We start from the raw sequence: 20,004 nt of genomic DNA, 5'->3' as shown, positions 1-20,004 counted from the left end.
TTGTTTTTCCGTGATTTTGGTCTTCGATAAATTTCAATTTAAATAAAATCACTTAAAAATTAATTTATTTTACGATTTTTAATTTATTTTATGTACCCCTAACTCTAATTAGATAACTTGATACCTTTGTTGGAAATGAGTTTTGAGAACTATTGATCGAACTATATTTGTCCCATTATTATAAAAGTGAAAATTTAGTTGAAAATTAGAATCATCGTTTCAAATAGATATTTTTAAGATATTAATTTTGAAATATCTTTTACTCATTTTTCCTTAAAATATACTAATTTTTTTATATTCATAAACCCTAAAATTCGAAACTCTCATTTAAAATAACTCAACACTTAAAAATCTTTAACTTCATAAAAACTCGTAAAACATCAACCGTCAAATCGTACGTCAATTTAAAATAATCCAACGACTAAACTTTAAAACAAAGTATAACATCGTCATAAAATAATCCTCAAAATTTTGCTTAAAAACTTTACATATAAATCTAGTAGTCGAGAAAATTAAAGTCCATCGAGAGAGTGTACAGTTGGACCCGATCCACTCAAACGTTAGTGTCTCCCTCAAAATCATCTGCACCTACAAACATCCAAACCTAGTGAGTCTAATGACTCAACACGTTTTAACCGTAATAACAAGTATTACATATACATCCACATGCAATAGTGAAAATTACGTTAATAAAATAAATTTAACATAAACATTTGCATAATCTTAAACATTTTTTTTCATCATATATTTTTCCTTTCATCATAAACATATACATATACATTTCTTTCGGGGTGAATTCTTTTCATTAATTGCGACCATCCTTTCATCCTTCGGTCGATTGATCAATCTCATATGTAACCATGGTATCAGACGGCGAAATAAGAGTAACTACTTTTATGTTATGTGCCTTGGCCTATAGTTGGCGAGGACATCGGCAACCATTTTTCGGTTACTAGGCCTTGGCCTATGAAAATTCGGTGTTGGGTTCCCACATGGCTTTGTCCCATAAACGGGTTTCACTGGGGTTTTGTCCATCACAAATCCTCATTTTCTTACCGTCACAATCAATTCACATCCTTCAAAATATTTTTTTTTCTTTTTATCTATAAAATATCGTATCCTTCGAAATCGTAAAATAGCATTTTTTCCGGGAAAATCATACAGCATCAGCATATATCGTAAAAAAATATCATATTTTCATCATAAACATTTTTAAATATCATTTAGCATGTATCATGATTATTCGGGATACTGTCAGACCTTTCGAACTACCCGAGACATAAAATGAGCATTTTACCCATGTACCCCAAACTTCCCGATTTTGAGTTTTTTTTTTTATTTTTCTTGAACCGAGGTTATCCATAGAATCATTTTTTTGATTAAATTTGAATTCTAATATTTTTCTTAGACGTAAACTTGAGAATTTCAATTTAATAACTTAATAGCTAAACAATGAATCGTTTTAAACCCGAATCGATTCAAGACTTAATATTTTCTTCCCAAATTTGAAATATAAATTTTCCATCCCCAAACTTCCCCTGTGAGCCACGAACCAACCCTCGCGGACCCATGGTTAGAGCACCTATCCTTCCTTAGCCATAATCGACCTCCTTCTTCACAGAACCGAGCCACGCGCCCAAAACTCTCGAGCCATCTTGGACCACGCCTGCACCAGACCATGTCCCAACCCCTAGCCATCCTCCTTGGACCCTACTTGACCAGCCTAGCCAACCGAAACATGACGTGCACACCCTACAACCTAACCGTGCCCAAAACCGAGTCCTAACCTTTAGTGTAATCGCGGCCCCTTCTTCCTTCTCGCCAATGTGTCCAGCCCTACTAGAACTCTCCCTATGCCTAGGAAGCAGCCCTAACGGGGTCACGACCACGCCTGATCGAGCATCTGTCAAGCCGCACCCCTAACTGATCACTACAACCCATAACATGCACGGAAAACCTTAACTTTTAAGCATGTGCATACCCTTCCTTTGCTACTGTCCTGCCCTCATTTACCACTTAAACGATCAAGCCTGTGCATACCCTACTTTTGCTACTCTATCCAGCCCTAATTTACCAATTGAACGACACTTTTACAACCCATAAACATCTCGTATTGGCAGCGGTCCTCATAGAATTCATAACACTTCTCATATATGCGTATACACATAAAAAAAATTTGAAAATTTATGTCGAAACGTTAAATAATTCGATCGAAACATTTTTCATGCTTAAAAAAAATAAACATGCATAACATAGTTTGAATGATACAAAAAAAGGTTTAAAACCTTTTTCTACCCTTTTTTCTTGTCAAAACCCCACCGAAAACCAGTCTTGGGATGCAAAGGAGATGAGTGATAATTGTTGGAAGGAAGAACGAGGAAGAAAGCCGAAGAACGATGGAGAAGAAAATTTGAAACTTCACTTGCCAAGGAACCCAATGTTCGGTCGCTGTTTGTTCCCCTCTTTCAATTCAATTTACGTGAATTTTTTTGTGTGTGTTTCGGTGTGTATAGGTGTGTGTGTGTTTAGGTGTTTAGGTATGTGTGAGTGTGGACTACTTTTAAAAAGAATTTAAAAAAATTTCCTAAACACTTAGTTAATGGGCTTAATTAAGCCTAGTTTTTAAATAATTAATTAAGCCTATTAAGATTCAAAAAATCATTTGGCTTAAATTAAAAAAATTTAAAAATGTCTATTTCCAAAAATCCTCTTATAAATTACATAAAATTTCTTGCTCCCACTAATTAATTTAAATTTGACTTTGAAAATGTGAAAATTGTTAAATTATTTAAAATAAAGATTTTCTTAACTAAAAATAAAGACTTAGCGTTTAAATCTTTAACACCTTAATCGTCTCCGGTCCTCCGTCCCCGGCCAACCACCGATATTCGTCTGAAAACATTCAAATTACGAAATAAAGCAAAAATTACACAATTAATCATTTATTCACTCAAAATATATCATTCATGCATCCAAAATTATTTAATTAAAATATTTTAGCAATTTAATAATTTTCATGCATGCGGTCTACGTGAACTAATTTTCAGGCGTTATAAATTTACTCAAAAATGATTGGGGTGAACGATAAATCAATTATTAAAGTTAGACAAACTCATTTAATCTAATAAATAAAACAGTGTGGACTTATCTCACATTGGAAAAATAAGAAAAAGAAGTATTCCTTGTATATCATTTTGTATGTTGGGTAATTGTTTAGTTGAAGTCAATCAAAAGTGAAGAAGGTGCAACACACTGACTTGATCCGAGCCCCGCACCACACACATATGCAAAGACGCACAATGCACGTACTCATTGTTGGTAAGAAACCTATCCTTATAGACAATTGGAACCGTGGTTCGGTGTCGTGGCAAAGCCCAGTCATCACACGTGTAACAAAATCGGGTGACGTGGCAAGTGACAAAGCACCACTGAGGTGTGTGACCATGGCGTAGAGCACGTGGGAGCCTTTACTCATATGCAATTGAAACCGGAGTTCGATGACATGTAAAATCTAATCAGCATATGCGTGGCAGAATTTTGTGATGTGGTGAGTGATAGAGCACAAGTATAACATGTGATATGGAGGTGGTTGAGAGCCGTTGGATTGTAATCTGGCGCACATGATCGAAATGGTTTGATGGTTCATTATCATGACCATTGGATGGCAAATTGGTAGATCGGATTGGTCTCAAGCGATCGTCTGCATACGAACAATTGAGCACCTTCGTGAGTGATGTGATATTATACATGTCAAAACGGGCTGACGGAGCGGGCCAGCCCGCCATTTTGACGGGCCTCTAAATTACCAACCCAACCCAACCCACCTTGGGCTGCGGGTTAGGCGGGCCAACCCGCTTATTATTTTTTTAAAAAAAAATACTAAACAATATTAAAATAAATATAGAAGAAAAATATATTTCAGTCAAATAGTTTCATAAAAAAATTTAAAAACATTGAAATAAGACATTGAAAGCATACAACAATCAACATAATCCATAAAAAAATAAAGTGTTTATTCTAATTCACACAAGATTTCATCGTACACATGTACAAAAAATTAACTCATGTAATATCACCAACCGTAAATACAATGAAACCTTTAAATGTGAATTCCAAATCTTTTTTAGTATACATTTTCTCCAGTTTCTTAAGAATTTATCCTCACAAGAAAACAAAAATTAACGATCTTAAGGGTTTGTCCGCACAAGGCACATAGCTCTTACCATCCACATTTTCTTAAAAAGTGAGAAACATTGGAACATAACAGAAAGTGGAGGAAACAGATGGTTGTAAATTTCAAAAAATATTATGTGTTCAATAATACACATAATTATTTTATTTAATATATTATTTCGATAATTCTGGATTAGTTCGAGTTAAACATTAAAAAAAAAAGGAGACTGGAGAGTATAACATCTTCAAAAAAAATAGAAGTATAGAGATTTTACCAGAGTGATTGAAGTTAGGCACATGAGAAAAAATAAGGAAGAAATATGAATTTTTATATAAAACTTTAAAGTATAAAATTCTACCCTAATTTGGCGGGCTTAGGCACATGAGAAAAAATAAGGAAGAAATATGAATTTTTATATAAAACTTAAAAATATAAAATTCTACCCTAATTTGGCGGGCCAGCCCGCAACCCAAACGGGCTCAACCCATTTGGCCTGCCTCCAAACGAGCTGCTATTTTATCAATCCAACCCGCTCAATTTTTACGACGGAGCGGACCGACCCGACGGGCCTGACCCAATTTGACAAGCCTATGGGATATGGACTACTAGATTCAAATATAACAGATCTTTTCTAAGTGAGACCTTAAGTGGTTGTGATCATCCAGTAAGGATGCAATATGGATAGTTGAATGGGAGATGTATGCACCAGATTCAATATCTTGAAAAGATGTAATCTAATGGTTGTAACCTATTAAATGAGACGTGATTTACATCATTAGATTAAGATCTGACAGATTATATTGAATCTTAGCAATTAATCACAACTATTCGCAAAAAGACCTCTCCAGCCTTTTGGAATATTATAAATAGACCTTCTCATAATGGATTTTTTTTACAAAAATAAAAAAACTTGAAAATACAAATATATTCATTCACTGATATTGCTGCATACAAATTCCGATCATTTATAACAATGAGTTCAAAAATCATCTTTTGTATGCCTGGTTTTGTGATTTGAAGCGTCTCTATCAACACCGTGTGTGACAAATTCACCTTGAAGAGATATAATTTAATTCTATAATCGACTTACCGTTCCAGTTTTGGGATTTTTCTCGAATTTTCATGTCTACCATGAATTCTACAAGGATTTAGAGTAATGGCACGCGTTTGGAGTAGGTAAACATCACTCATCCAATTATCTATATTTAATATTATTTAAATATATGTATATATATATAAAAGATTTCTATTGTGAAATGCTTTAATTTGTACAGAATATATTTTGGCTGTTGTCTCCCTGTTATCTCCCTGTTATCTGTACAGAACATATTTTGGCTGTTGTCTCCCTGTTATCTGTACAATTAATGTGTGTGTGTATATATATACAGTTTTGATATCCGGCACACCTACTGTGGACACTTTTGTGAGCACCGATGAAGTGTCACTCGCCCATTGGATGCGCAATTTTTCTATATTTCATCACATCCAATGGGTGAGTGACACTTCATCGGTGCTCACAAAAGTGTGCACGATAGGTGTGCAGGATATCAAAATTGTATATATATATATATATACATGGTAGGCAATTTGCATTCACAAATTTACACTGATGAGATCGATCATGGTGAAAGTTTATATCTTTGAGATACATCAGTAATTCCAATTGTTATTAATGAGAATTTCTATTTTCACAAAACTAAAAGAAAACCAAGATAAATCATATTGTCAAAACATATGTGAAACTAAAAAAAGAAAGCAACTGCAAATAACCGATATGTTCGCTCTATATATTCTTGGTCGTATCATAAGTCGTGCTTGATTTATAGAGGTAAAGTAACAAATAAAATCTACCGCCAGGCACAGATTTTGCAGCATCATGAAGACTTTGTACAAACTTGTTATGGTTATTTTTCATGGCTATTTTTCCAAATTTATTCGAAACCAAAGATTAAGCATCACTTGTTAACTTGCTCCCCACCAGCCATGCGTCTCTTCTCTTCCTCAACCTGTTCAAGCAATGCTTGTATCTCTGCTTCTGTTAAGCTCTCCAATCTTTTCTGTTAAATCGACAAAAAAAAAAAATTAGTGAGATTTTAATGTAAGCAATGTCCTGATTAAGATGAAAAGATAATGAGACTGCATTAGTACTATGAGCTGAGTGAAGGGTGTTAAGGAATGAGAAGTCGATTAATACACACAGTCTATCGATTAGTTTTTCTTTTATATAGGAGTATAAATAAGCAATAACAGCATATATGCTGTACTACAGGATCTAAATTATTCTGTGTTTTGCATATATTCCCTTCTCTTTCAAGGAATATATAAAAAGAAGAAAGCCATGGTTAATTTCTCTGTCCCACCCTCTTCTCTTTAAGACATTGCATGCTATTACACGTCAGTATTATAAACTGAGAAATCATGTTTTACCCTCCAAATGTTTTTGCATAATTTAAATATATTAACATCAACCATCTGATTTTCATCTCAACGGAAACTTACGTTCTTGTAATGCCCACGACTAGCTTCAGGAATCATTGAAGTTTCGGATAGCAATAAGTGTACGAAAGAGACAAATTTCAATTAAAACTTAAGCTCTGGCTATTCCACGACTAGCTCCATGAAACATTGAAGTTTTGGATGGTAATCAGTGTATAGAAAAGCAGCAGAAATACAAAAGAATAGCTGTTGATAACATAGAAAATATCACAACCGTCTAGAACAGCCTGATGCAGCTCCATGTTAATTGAGAGAAAGTATAGCATGGATTTTATGTGATTGATAAAATTTCTAATCACCAATACATCAGACCATCTAACATTTTTCTCCTTTCAGCGGTTTATGGAAAGAGCACTTTCCTTGAGAACCAAGTTTTTCCACTCAAATCTCATACATCAAAAGAGAGAAAAATAAAAAAATCACTAAAATAGAGGAAAAGGGGTCTGGATATTTTAATCGATTTGTGTATTGCAAATAAAGAGCACAAAACATCAAAAGCAGACAAGAAAAATGATTTTCGAAGTTAACAAATAAATGACTAACCTCCATGACTTTAACTTCATAATCACGCAGCTGTTGTGCATATGTCATTTCTTTATTTGAAACTCTGAAAATGTAAGTAAAAATCCATCCAACCGTAAGACCTAAAACCAAGACTAACTGTACAACATTCCCAGCTTGTAGGGGATCAACACCAACAAACTGCAGAAAATTTCAACAAGTGTCACTTGAGAAAATTTTATAACTCATACTAAGTTTTAGAAAAGAACCGAAAAGACAAAATGTATCACAGAGACAATGATGAACAGGTGGCAAGGTAGAGTACTAAGAGAAGGGGAAACAAAGCGAAAATGATACCACCATACCTCCAATCCGCTTTTCAAGCCGACGCCAGCAATAGTAGCTCCAAGCCCGATTAGTAAAACATCCTTCCTATTGTATCCAAAAGAAGTCTGCAATTGTCACAAATTTAGCATGCCGACTCAAAGATTCCCACAATTTTTAAAACATAGCAGTGATAGCAAAAATAAACCGAGTTACTCATACTCTCTCTTTTATTTTTCCACTTCAGATGGTAACAAATTTAACACTGTAAGCTTAGTATTCACGTTCTTTGAGAGAAGAATAATGCCAAACCGACTGATGAAATAAGCGACAAAGTAGACTGCTTGCTAAATTTTCAAAACACATGTCAAGGATACCATAGCCAGGGGAAATAAGAAGAATTAAACTTACATTACATCAATGAGGCATACCTTATTCTGGTTTGGAGATTCATCTTTATCACCACTCGATTCGGAGGAGCCACTACATCTTGGAATTGTAGAGATTACTTTCCTTGATGTTGAGGCATGAGATATTCTCTTCAGGACTGGAAAACCTCCTAAACTTATAAATTTTTAAGAATAAACCATTTCTGCATCTACAATTCAATCAATGCACAAGCACATAGCAAAATCCTGTGTTTAAAAAACGAAACAATACACAATCACGTACAAGTAAACAATGGGACCATAAAAAAACATCAATAGCAAACATTAAACATGTATACTTGTCTTGTCGAAACTCCATCGCCATCCTCGTTACAGCCATTCATCAAGTCTAGTTTTTTCCCCTAATCCTACTCATCTAGACACACAAAAACTCAGATAAATCTATTTGCAGGCTTTAAGGGGTCCCAAACGAAGATATCCATAACTAGACTATCATAGATTATGAAAGAAATCACCAGAAGTTCTCAACAACTATAAAGTAACACTTAAAATTGCTCACTAAACATTGATTATTAACGGAATAGATCATAAAAAGAGATGTGACCTTTGATTAATCTGTTCGAAGGTTCCAGCAAGTGAGGATCGGTTAGAAATGAAGTGGGTCTTTTACTGATGCTAGTGCATACGTGCATACATGGCATCGAGGCCATTGTAGCAAAATTTCTTCGAGGAAACTGTGGGAATGGACGAGACAGAGCTTCCTTTCCCCGCCACTCATCCTCTGCCTGCGATATTAGTGTCCGTGTTTCGGGTGCGGGTGGGCTTTCTTGGAGCCCAGTTGTCGGAAGAGCCCATTGGTCTTCTACGAGTCTTTGCTTCGTGGGCTGGAAAGTAATAATTTTTTATATATAGTAATAATTTATAATATTATTACTAATATTTTTTTAAAAATCTAAATTTAGTCCCTCGTGTCTGCCATAATGCTAGTTATCCATTATGTTTAGCCAAATAAATTACAAAATCGTTGGAAAATTATTCTGAGTGTTGAAAAATATATTTAAAATGTGAGTATTGAATATTTGAATGTTGAATATTTGAATGTTGAAAATAAGAGTTGTAAATATTGAAAATTAGTGTGTGATGATGTAGGTAATGATGTATTTTATTTTTGGATTATTTGTAAAGATTTCCTATAAATAGATCTCTCATTTGTGAAGAAAATCACAATTGAGTAGAGAGAAAAATATTATAAAGTGTGTAGTTTGGTAAATTTTGAGAGTTTGAGATTTTTACTTTTTACCATAAATTTTTACTTTTTCACAACACGTTATCAGCACGAAGCTCTAAAAGTCCTACATACTTTTCCAAGCTCCAAACAGAAAAAAAAGGTAACAAAAATAATTATATTTATTTTACTGTTATTTATTTATTGTGTATTTATTTAATATACAATATAATGTTATTATTAGAAATAATAAAAATAAATTTTTCATAAACTTGTTATAAATCCTGGGAGGATGTTAAGACGACATCCCACACTCCCGGTAAGGGATACGACAAGTATAAAAGCCTATAAGGTTTTTAAACAAAATAAATTATGACACTCATTATAATATTATGATATGATATACATAATTATTTAAACATGTCTAATATTATATATATCATATTATTATCATAAAATTATACAAATACATACCTTTATTTTTTTTGTACCCCAACGGTCATAAATGGTAAACAACGGCTATTTTTTGCCCTATAAATATGATCTCACAAACACATTCCATCACTCCAACTTTCTCTTCTTCTCTAAAAATTATTCATCATCAAATTTTTCGAAGAAAAAAGAAGATGGCTTTCTCAAGGATATTTTTAATTATTTTGGTTATCATACTCACGAGTCTTTTATTTATCGGAAAATATCCTCCTCGTGTGTTTTCTTTATTTTTACAAATACTTGTACTTGTTGTTTATCCGTTACTTTGTATTGCAATAATTATTAACTAATAAAATGCATCGTAATTTTTTAGTACCACCATGTCAAATTTAACAAAGCTCGAATTTGTTGCGCTCGACATCACGGGAAAGAATTATATGCCATGGACTCTAGATGTAGAAATGCATCTTGAGTCATTGGGTCTAAGCGAGACCATTAAAGAAAATGGCATATGCACGTCACAAGAAAAGGCAAGAGCCATGATATTTTTGCGTCGACATCTCGACGATGGATTGAAATGTGAATATCTGACTGAAAAAAATCCCATGGCTTTGTGGAAGGGATTAAAAGAAAGATTCGAACATATAAGAGAAGTTATACTTCCGACCGCCCGGGATGAATGGAATACATTGAGATTCCAAGACTTTAAAAAAGTCAGTGATTACAATTCGGCGATGTATAGAATAATCTCGCAATTAAAATTTTGTGGACATGAGGTCACAGAATCTGAGATGCTTGAAAAAACATTTTCCACGTTTCATGCATCAAATATTACTCTACAGCAACAATATAGAGTACGTGGATTCGCGAGATATTCTGAACTCATCGCCTGTCTTCTTGTGGCGGAAAAAAACAACGAGCTATTAATGAGAAATCATCAGTCCCGACCCACTGGATCAACAGCATTTCCAGAAGTAAATGCTGTAAGTAAAAAAATGAATTTAAACCTGGAAACCAAAATCAAATTCAAAGACAAGGTTTTGGTCTTGGTCGAGGTCGAGGTCGTGGACGTGGACGTGGACGTGGAATTGGCCGTGGTCGTGGTCAAGGCCGTGGTTTTGAAAATAATCGAGATAGTTATTTTTATAACTCATCTCAAAAGAACGTCCCAAACCATCCACAGAAAAGGCATCATGAGAATACAAGTGTTAATGAGAAGCACTCAAAAAGATATGAAAGTTCTTGTTACAGATGTGGTACTCCAGGACATTGGTCCAAAGTTTGTCGAGCCCCTGAGCACCTTTGTAAACTTTATAAAGAATCATTAAAGGGGAAAGAAAAGGAGACCAATTTCACTGAACGCAGTGACCGTTTGAGTGATGCAACTCATTTTGATGCTGGTGATTTTATGAATGATTTCTCTGGAAATGATCAATATGTTGGTGGGATAGAAATGAACAATATTGATGCTGCAGATTTTCTCAACGATTTCTCTGAAAATGAACAATATAATGGTAGAATATAAATGTACAATAATCTATTTTTCATGTATTCATAGAATAATGTTTTATTGTATAATTATGATTTGTGTTATATTTAAATATATATTGCAAGTAATTTATTTCATTGCATATTTTTTTGAAGTTCAAATATGGAAAATGCTATGAGCAAAGCTGAAGTTTGCATACCCGATAGTGGTACAACGCACACTATCCTCCGAGATAAAAGATATTTCTTGGAACTAAAACCAACAAAAACAACGGTGAATACAATATCAGGTCCTGTAGACTTGATTAAAGGATGTGGTAAAGCACAATTTTTGTTACCTAATGGTACAAAATTTTTTATCAATGATGCTTTATATTCACCACAATCGAAAAGAAATTTGTTGAGTTTTAATGATATATATTCCCATGGGTATGATACTCAAACAATGAATGAAGGGAATGAGAAATATATGTGTCTTATCACATTTAAATCAGGAAAGAAATATGTGATTGAAAAACTACCAATGCTCCCTACTGGATTGCATTATACACATATAAGTCCCATTGAATCAAACATGGTAGTTGATAATTCTTCGATATTAACCAATTGGCATGATCGATTGGGACATCCTGGTTCAACAATGATGCGAAGAATTATAGAAAATACACATGGTCATCCACTGAAAGACCAGAAGATCTTTCAGAATAATAAGTTTCAATGTAAAGCATGTTCTCTTGGAAAACTTATTATAAGACCATCACCAGTCAAAATCCAAACTGAATCACCAATGTTTCTTGAACGTATTCAGGGTGATATTTGTGGACCAATCCATCCACCATGTGGACCATTCAGATACTTTATGGTATTGATTGATGCCTCCAGCAGATGGTCACATGTATGTTTATTATCAACTCGAAATGTTGCATTTGCAAGATTACTTGCTCAAATAATAAAATTGAGGAATCAATTTCCCGATTATACAATCAAGAAAATTAGACTTGATAATGCTGGTGAATTTACTTCCCAAACTTTCAATGATTATTGTATGTCTATGGGAATCATTGTTGAGCATCCTGTTGCTCATGTACATACACAGAATGGATTGGCTGAATCATTGATTAAACGTCTGCAAATGATTGCTAGACCAATGATAATGAAAACAAAGCTCCCTATTTCTATATGGGGACATGCAATTTTACACGCTGCTTCATTAATTCGCATCAGACCAAGTGCATATCATAAATACTCCCCATTGCAGCTTGCATTTGGTAAAGAACCAGACATTTCTCATCTGAGAATTTTTGGATGTATGGTGTATGTGCCTATTGCACCACCGCAACGAAAGAAAATGGGACCTCAAAGAAAGGTTGGAATTTATATCGGTTATGATAGTCCATCAATCATTCGATATATTGAACCTCAGACAGGCGACGTGTTCACAGCACGTTTTGCTGATTGTCATTTTAATGAGGAAATCTTCCCAATGTTAGGGGGAGAACAGAAACATACCGAAAAAGAAATTACATGGTATGTATCATCATTGTTACATCTGGATCCAAGAACAAAACAATGTGAAAAAGATGTACAACAAATTGTACACTTGCAAAGAATAGCAAATCAAATACCAGATGCATTTGCAGACACAAAAGGGGTAACTAAATCATATATACATGCTGCAAATGCCCCTGCTCGAATTGAAATTCCAAAGAAACAAATGGAAGATACTCATGATGTCATTAAACGCCTGAAGCGTGGAAGGCCAGTCGGTTCCAAGGATAAAAATCCTCGAAAAAGAAAATTCATAGAGAAACACGATAATCACAAAATAAAGAATGACGTTTCTGAAGAAACACATGATGATCACAAAATAGAGAATGGTGTTCCTGAAGAAACACATGATGATGAAAATGTTCTGTCAGAACCACAAACTGACGAGAATCATGAAATCTCTATCAATTATATTAATACTGGAAAAATATGGAACCGAAAAGATATAGATGAAATTGATGATATATTTTCTTATAATGTGGCAATCGACATCATAAATGATAACGAAGATCATGAACCAAAATCTTTTGGTGAATGTAAAAATCGGCAGGATTGGATAAAATGGAAAGATGCCATCCAGGTTGAATTAAATTCGCTAAATAAACGTAATGTTTTTGGACCTATAGTCCTTACACCTGAAGGTGTAAAACCTGTTGGATACAAATGGGTTTTTATTCGAAAGCGAAATGAGAAAAATGAAATAGTAAGATATAAAGCTCGACTTGTTGCACAAGGTTTTTCTCAAAGGCCTGGAATTGATTATGAAGAAACGTATTCTCCTGTGATGGATGCAATTACGTTTCGGTATTTGATTAGCTTGGCGGTATCTGAAAATTTAAAAATGCGTCTTATGGATGTTGTTACAGCTTACTTATATGGATCACTTGATAGTAATATATATATGAAAATCCCTGAAGGATTTAAGATGCCTGAAGCACAAAGTTCAAAACCCAGGGAATGTTATTATGTGAAATTACAAAGATCATTATATGGGTTAAAGCAATCAGGTCGAATGTGGTATAATCGACTAAATGATCACTTGATGAAAAAGGGATATGTAAATAATTCAATATGCCCTTGTGTTTTCATTAAGAAAACAACATCCGGATGCGTAATTATTGCTGTATATGTTGATGATTTAAACATCATTGGAACGAATAAAGAAATTCAAGAAGTTGTGTCATACTTGAAGGAAGAATTTGAAATGAAGGATCTTGGAAAAACCAAGTATTGTCTGGGTTTACAAATTGAACAAAAAGAATGTGGAATGTTTGTTCACCAGACAAATTATACAGAAAAGATCCTTAAACGTTTTAATATGGATAAAGCAAATCCTTTAAGTACTCCAATGGTTGTTAGATCATTAAACATAGAAAAGGATCCATTCCGTCCATGTGAAGATGATGAAGATATTCTTGGTCCAGAAGTACCATATCTAAGTGCCATCGGTGCCCTTATGTACCTTACAAATTGTACAAGGCCTGATATATCTTTTGCCGTGAATCTGTTGGCAAGATTTAGCACATATCCAACAAAGAGACACTGGAACGGAATTAAACATATATTCCGTTATCTACGAGGAACGACAGACTTGGGACTTTTGTATTCAAAAGATGCTAATCCAAGTATAATTGGTTATGCTGATGCTGGATACTTATCTGATCCACACAAGGCACGTTCCCAAACTGGATATGTATTTACTCGTGGAGGCACTGCAATATCTTGGCGTTCTCAGAAACAAACGCTCGTAACAACTTCATCAAATCATGCCGAGATTATTGCACTACATGAAGCAAGTCGTGAATGTGTGTGGTTAAAATCAATGACCCAACATATCCAAATTTCATGCGGATTATCATCTGATGAGAAGCCTGTGATACTATATGAAGATAATGCTGCATGTGTTGCTCAAATGAAAGAAGGATACATAAAAAGTGACAGAACTAAACATATTCCTCCTAAGTTCTTCGCATTCACCAAGGAGCTTGAGAAGAATAGATGTATTGATGTTCGTCACATTCAATCAAGTGAAAATTCATCAGATCTCTTCACAAAGGCGCTTCCTACGTCAATATTCAGAAATCATATATATAATATTGGGATGCGCAATCTACGAAATTTGTGAAGAATTGTTCGTGTCAACATGAGGGGGAGTTTACGTGACTGCACTCTTTTTCCCTTACTATGGTTTTTATCCCAATGGGTTTTTCCTAGTAAGGTTTTTAACGAGGCAGTATAAAAACACGTAATGAAGACAATCATTATGATCATCATCACAAGGGGGAGTGTTGAAAAATATATTTAAAATGTGAGTATTGAATATTTGAATGTTGAATATTTGAATGTTGAAAATAAGAGTTGTAAATATTGAAAATTAGTGTGTGATGATGTAGGTAATGATGTATTTTATTTTTGGATTATTTGTAAAGATTTCCTATAAATAGATCTCTCATTTGTGAAGAAAATCACAATTGAGTAGAGAGAAAAATATTATAAAGTGTGTAGTTTGGTAAATTTTGAGAGTTTGAGATTTTTACTTTTTACCATAAATTTTTACTTTTTCACAACACTGAGGACCCAAAATTTGTAGGATTGATTTATTTCAAATTTTTTTAAAAAAAATTAATTGTATAATTGAAAACCTAAATATCAAATTATTTCCCACAATCAAATCTTTTTTACCCAAATCAACCACAATTAAAGTAGAACCTTTGATGACAATAAATGCTTCTTTGGAATAAGTGTGGCCATTGATCAGTGAAATTTCTTTGTAAAATTAACTTTTCTAATAATTTTTTTAAATCGGTGTGAAAATACAGACAAATATATGAGACGAAATCAAATTTGAAGTGAATTGTTGTGAAATACCTCACCATTTCAAATAAAAAGACAAATCAAACCGTTGAACCGATACTAACAAGTAACAACATCCCTCTCAGTGTACTAGTTTTTCACCCGTGCGATGCACGGACAATTATTTTATCTAATTGATTATTAAAATTAGTATGTATGATAATTTATTTACTTTCTCTATAACGTGACTTTTTATCAAAGTAAAATGTTTATTGTTTTCATATACATATAGATCTTAACAATGAAACACTGAATAAAAGAGTCATTTTTTGTATTTCGTCTGAAAATTACTATCATGCTTGTATTAGATAATGGATGACATAATGTGTATCAATTATATTGTATTCACATATAAATTTATCTGCTATGTAGAAAACAATAACTGTAACAAAATAAAATAATAAACATGATACAAATTTTTAATGTGGTTTTAATTTCAATATTTTAAATTAAAATACAAATAAATTAAATGGATTATAGATCATACAATTAGAAAATAATAACAAATTACAAATTTTGAAAAACTTCCTTAAATAAAGCATTTGTCGTTGAATTTTTCGAGTTATCACTATCACATATCAAAATTCTGGATACAGCAACGTACAACTGACCATTACTAAAAACATGGTTCTTAAAAAAAGTCCTACATGAGACAATGATTGCCCCTGACTTTTGTTGATTATCATTGCATATGATACAATCAAAGAATATTGAACTGTCTTCGTTGAAATTTAAAAAGAAGCCTTAGATCAGAAGACGTCAATGACATTCTTGGAATAAGCACTTTATGACCTACATTACTTCCAGTAAGAATTTTTCCTTCCAAAACATGGTTTTCGAGCCTTGTCACGATCAATCTAGTGTCATTGCATAATCTAAGAGAATGATCTATGTTGGAGATAAAATACTTTATTTAATTAAAAGAAATCATACCATTTGTAATATCACTTAACGTTTATATTGATGTTGCAATTAGCATCTTGACTGAACCATGAAAACTAAATTATTGACATACTCTGGCTCTCAAATCCATATTTTTTGTTTAAATAATTACAACAAAAATAATTAAAATAAATGGAACTAATTCTAAAAGAAACATTTATAATAATAACTCACAAGATAAATATATTCAAGTATAAAAAAATAGTAATTGGTATTTAATATAAATTTATTTAACATGAATTATTAACAATAGCCTACTATACAACTCCATAATCAATTTTGGCCTTAAAGTAATTTAACTAACTAAAGTTGCCTGTTGAGTATGTCAAATTACATACATATATTTTAATTCTAAATATGTTAATTAACAATTTTCCCTTGTTTTTATTATTTTGCATGAATAAAAAAATAATAAAAATGGTAGTTTATATTAAATTGACATACGATTATTTTTAATCATCTATAATAATTTGAGAATTGTTGGTCTAAGATTAAAGTTAATATATTGAAGAGAAAAATGATTTTATACTATCATTGAAATAAATATATTTGATCTCAAAAATAAAATCAAATTAAAAATTATTTCATCTAAAATATAGATGAAATTTATAAAAATATTACATCTATATATATGTGTCATTAATTTTAAATTAATAAAAAGATTTCAACGATTAACAATTTTTGAAACATGTTTCAAATTTTCAAAATTCATATTTAAATTTTGAATAACAATTTGAATTTGGTTTATAATTTTCAGAATAGAACTTAATTTCTGAATTTGAAATTTGAAATGTAATTTAATTGGGTTTGTAATTCCTAGGAGAGGTTCAATTTTCAAGCAGTTATATTGTAAGGCCCGAGATTTTATCATTTTAATCCGAGATTATTTAATTTACGAATTTTGGAATAATGAATTAGATTCCACGGTTTTTGTAATTAGTAGGATTGAAATTGAATTAAAAAGAGTTGTGAGGATCAAATCGCAAATAATGAATATTCAGGGGCTAAAGTGCAATTAATGATTTGAGTGCGACACTTGTCACCACCATGCACTTGATATGTAAACAATCTTCATTTCCTTCTTAACTTCCAGAGAAAGAATAGAGGGAAGAGCTTTGTGAAATTCTCAAACTTCATTTTAACTTAGAAATTTGATTGTGCCAAATCCGGTTATCAGAATTTCGATCCGAGCACAGTTTTATGATCATCTCGTCGATAGCTACTACAGGATGTAAGTTTTATTGTGTTCTGTTATCATTTGAAATTATGATATTGGAGGAATCGTTATTTGATTATTATTATGTGTTATGAGAATACTAGACATCGTAGAATCGAAGTAAGATCGAAGAACAGATTGATTATGGAATTGTTATGATTTTTCGATTATATCGATTGAAATTGGACAGATTTTGATTATTGATTGATTATGGATTGTATTATATATTTGTTTTGATTTGTAATTGATATCTGTTGATGTGGTATTGACGGGGATATCGAGATTGTTCCGTTATGCCGTTGATTTTGAGTTAGATTCAAATTGATCAGATTCAGTGTTGAATTGGAAATGGAGTATTGATATTATTATTCTCGATATGTCATTTCAGATTGATAGAGACAGTCTTGAATTCAGAACTTCCAATTCGTCGGACCGAGATTACGAAAGAAATGTATAAGTCAATGTGGTACTGGGAGAACGACTCGAGTAGGATATACTCGAGTTTCCCTAAATCACATACTTATTGTTATTATTTACAATGATTTGAATTGATATGCTTGTTCTATTGATTTATAGAATCATGTATTAGATGAGTATTAATCGAGTAATCTTGTGACATAAGTGCCGATGGTGATGGAATCGTCACTGGCACATTGCACCTTGTCACAAGATAGTGAATTGGCGATAGTGCCACAGTCTGTGACGGATAGGTCAAGACACCGGATGTTTGGTTATATCGATTGAATAGAATTGGAGTTTCTTCTATTACTGAATTCGATATAGGAATGCCAACGTCTGGAAATCGGGATCCCTAGACTAGGATTGAGTCTAGTCTGAGACGTGGAGTCACGAGTCTGATTGACATTTTTATATTGATTATGTTTTCAGATTTGATACATATTACTGATAGTTGTTACATGCTTTTACATTTGTTATATGATTGCATATTTCATTGATTTATACTGGGATTTTATTCTCACCGGAGTTATCCGGCTGTTGTCGTGTTTGTATGTGTGCATGGCAACAGGTGGGACATGATCGGGGTCGAGGAGATAAAGAGAGATCGGGATTTGAGTGGAGACTTCGGACCTTGATTAGAGATAGGGTTTGGACACTTGATATTTAGTTGTTAAACCTTAGTTTGAATGATTGTATATAGTACAAGACTTGTACTTTAATACTGACATGTATATTAGAATGTATTTCATTACGTTCTGCATTTAATATTGTATTTTAAAAAGAAAAAAATTGAGACCCTGTTTATTATAATTGATTAAATTGTCCCAAATGATGATTAAGAGAATGATTAGCGTCCGGGTCCCCACAACAGGTGGTATCAGAGCGATAGATCCTTTAGACTGAGATAGGAGCTAGTGAGCGGGGTAGATTGAGTTTTCTTTCCTGCTTTTGATTGCTAGCATGTTCTACTGCTTTATAACGCATGTTTGAGAACGAATCAGAACCGATTCTTGATCAGCAGTAAGATGATCCGGAGGAGGACTGAACCAGATTTGTTGTATTTGGTTGCTAACCCTTTTGATAATTAGATATGTCTCCTCGAAGAATGCCGGAACAGGGTAGCACTTCGAATCCTCCCATGGATGTGACAGCAACACCGATGGAGACATTACTGAAGAGATTTCAGTCATTCCATCCACCGACTCTGAAGGGTACTGAGACTTCAGTTGATTGCGAGAGTTGGTTAGACGACATTGAGATGCTGTTTGATTCGTTGGACTACACTGATGAGCGGAGAGTGAAACTGATTGGGCACCAGCTGCATGATGTTGCAAAGAACTGGTGGATTACAACAAAAAGGGCCTTGGAGCATCGAGGTACGACTATTACCTGGAATGTCTTCAAAACATAATTTTATCAGAGATTTTTCCCAGTGTCATACAGAAAGGACAGGTGCGGAGTTTGCCAATTTGAGACAGGGACAGTTGAACATTGAGGAGTATGTGTCCAAGTTCTCTACATTATTGCGATTCGCTCCACACGTGGCCGAGAACGAAGAAGCTGTTGCTGATCAGTTCATCAATGGCCTGAATCCGGATATATTTACATTGGTGAACACCGGGCGACCGAACAACTTTGCTGATGCTCTGAACAGAGCAAAGGGAGCAGAAACCGGTCTGATTAGACAGAGAGGAGCTTCGTATGTTGCCCAGCACCGATACCACAACAACCTACGCCTAGATTTGAGAGTGGTAGTAGCAGTAGTGGAAGGAAAGATCAGTTGAAAGCTAGAGGGAAACAGTTCAAGAGATCTGGAAGCAGTTCATCCAGTTCTAGTGGCTCGAGACAGACTGGTCAGGGCCAGAGTTATACAGGTCCTTACTGTAGCACTTATGGAGGGAAACATTCCGCTGAGCAGTGCCGAGGAGTGTTCGGCAGTTGCCGTATCTGTAGGCAG

At 33.6% G+C, this 20,004-nt stretch overlaps 1 protein-coding gene across 2 annotated transcripts; it reads right to left on the bottom strand.

Annotated features, from left to right (window-relative positions):
• Positions 1-5,934: 5,934 nt before the first annotated feature.
• LOC142540945 (uncharacterized) lies at positions 5,935-8,706 on the bottom strand. Of its 2 annotated transcripts, none has more exons than XM_075647428.1 (5): positions 8,489-8,706; positions 7,927-8,054; positions 7,537-7,623; positions 7,214-7,372; positions 5,935-6,231 (listed from the first exon to the last, which is right to left on the bottom strand). In XM_075647428.1, the coding sequence occupies exons 1-5, from the start codon at positions 8,592-8,594 to the stop codon at positions 6,130-6,132; spliced, it is 582 nt and encodes a 193-aa protein (XP_075503543.1). In that variant the 5' UTR covers positions 8,595-8,706; the 3' UTR covers positions 5,935-6,129. The 2 variants fall into 2 exon arrangements, with proteins under 2 accessions (XP_075503543.1, XP_075503544.1); XM_075647429.1 differs by having other exon boundaries at positions 7,927-8,042; positions 8,489-8,672.
• Between the last annotated feature and the right edge of the window lie 11,298 nt (positions 8,707-20,004).

The sequence above is a fragment of the Primulina tabacum genome, chromosome 3, assembly GCF_025594145.1.
Source record: "Primulina tabacum isolate GXHZ01 chromosome 3, ASM2559414v2, whole genome shotgun sequence".
Classification (NCBI taxonomy): Eukaryota; Viridiplantae; Streptophyta; class Magnoliopsida; order Lamiales; family Gesneriaceae; genus Primulina; species Primulina tabacum.
The sequence above is the reverse complement of the archived record's forward strand: the minus strand, read 5'-3'. Positions and strand labels throughout refer to the sequence as shown.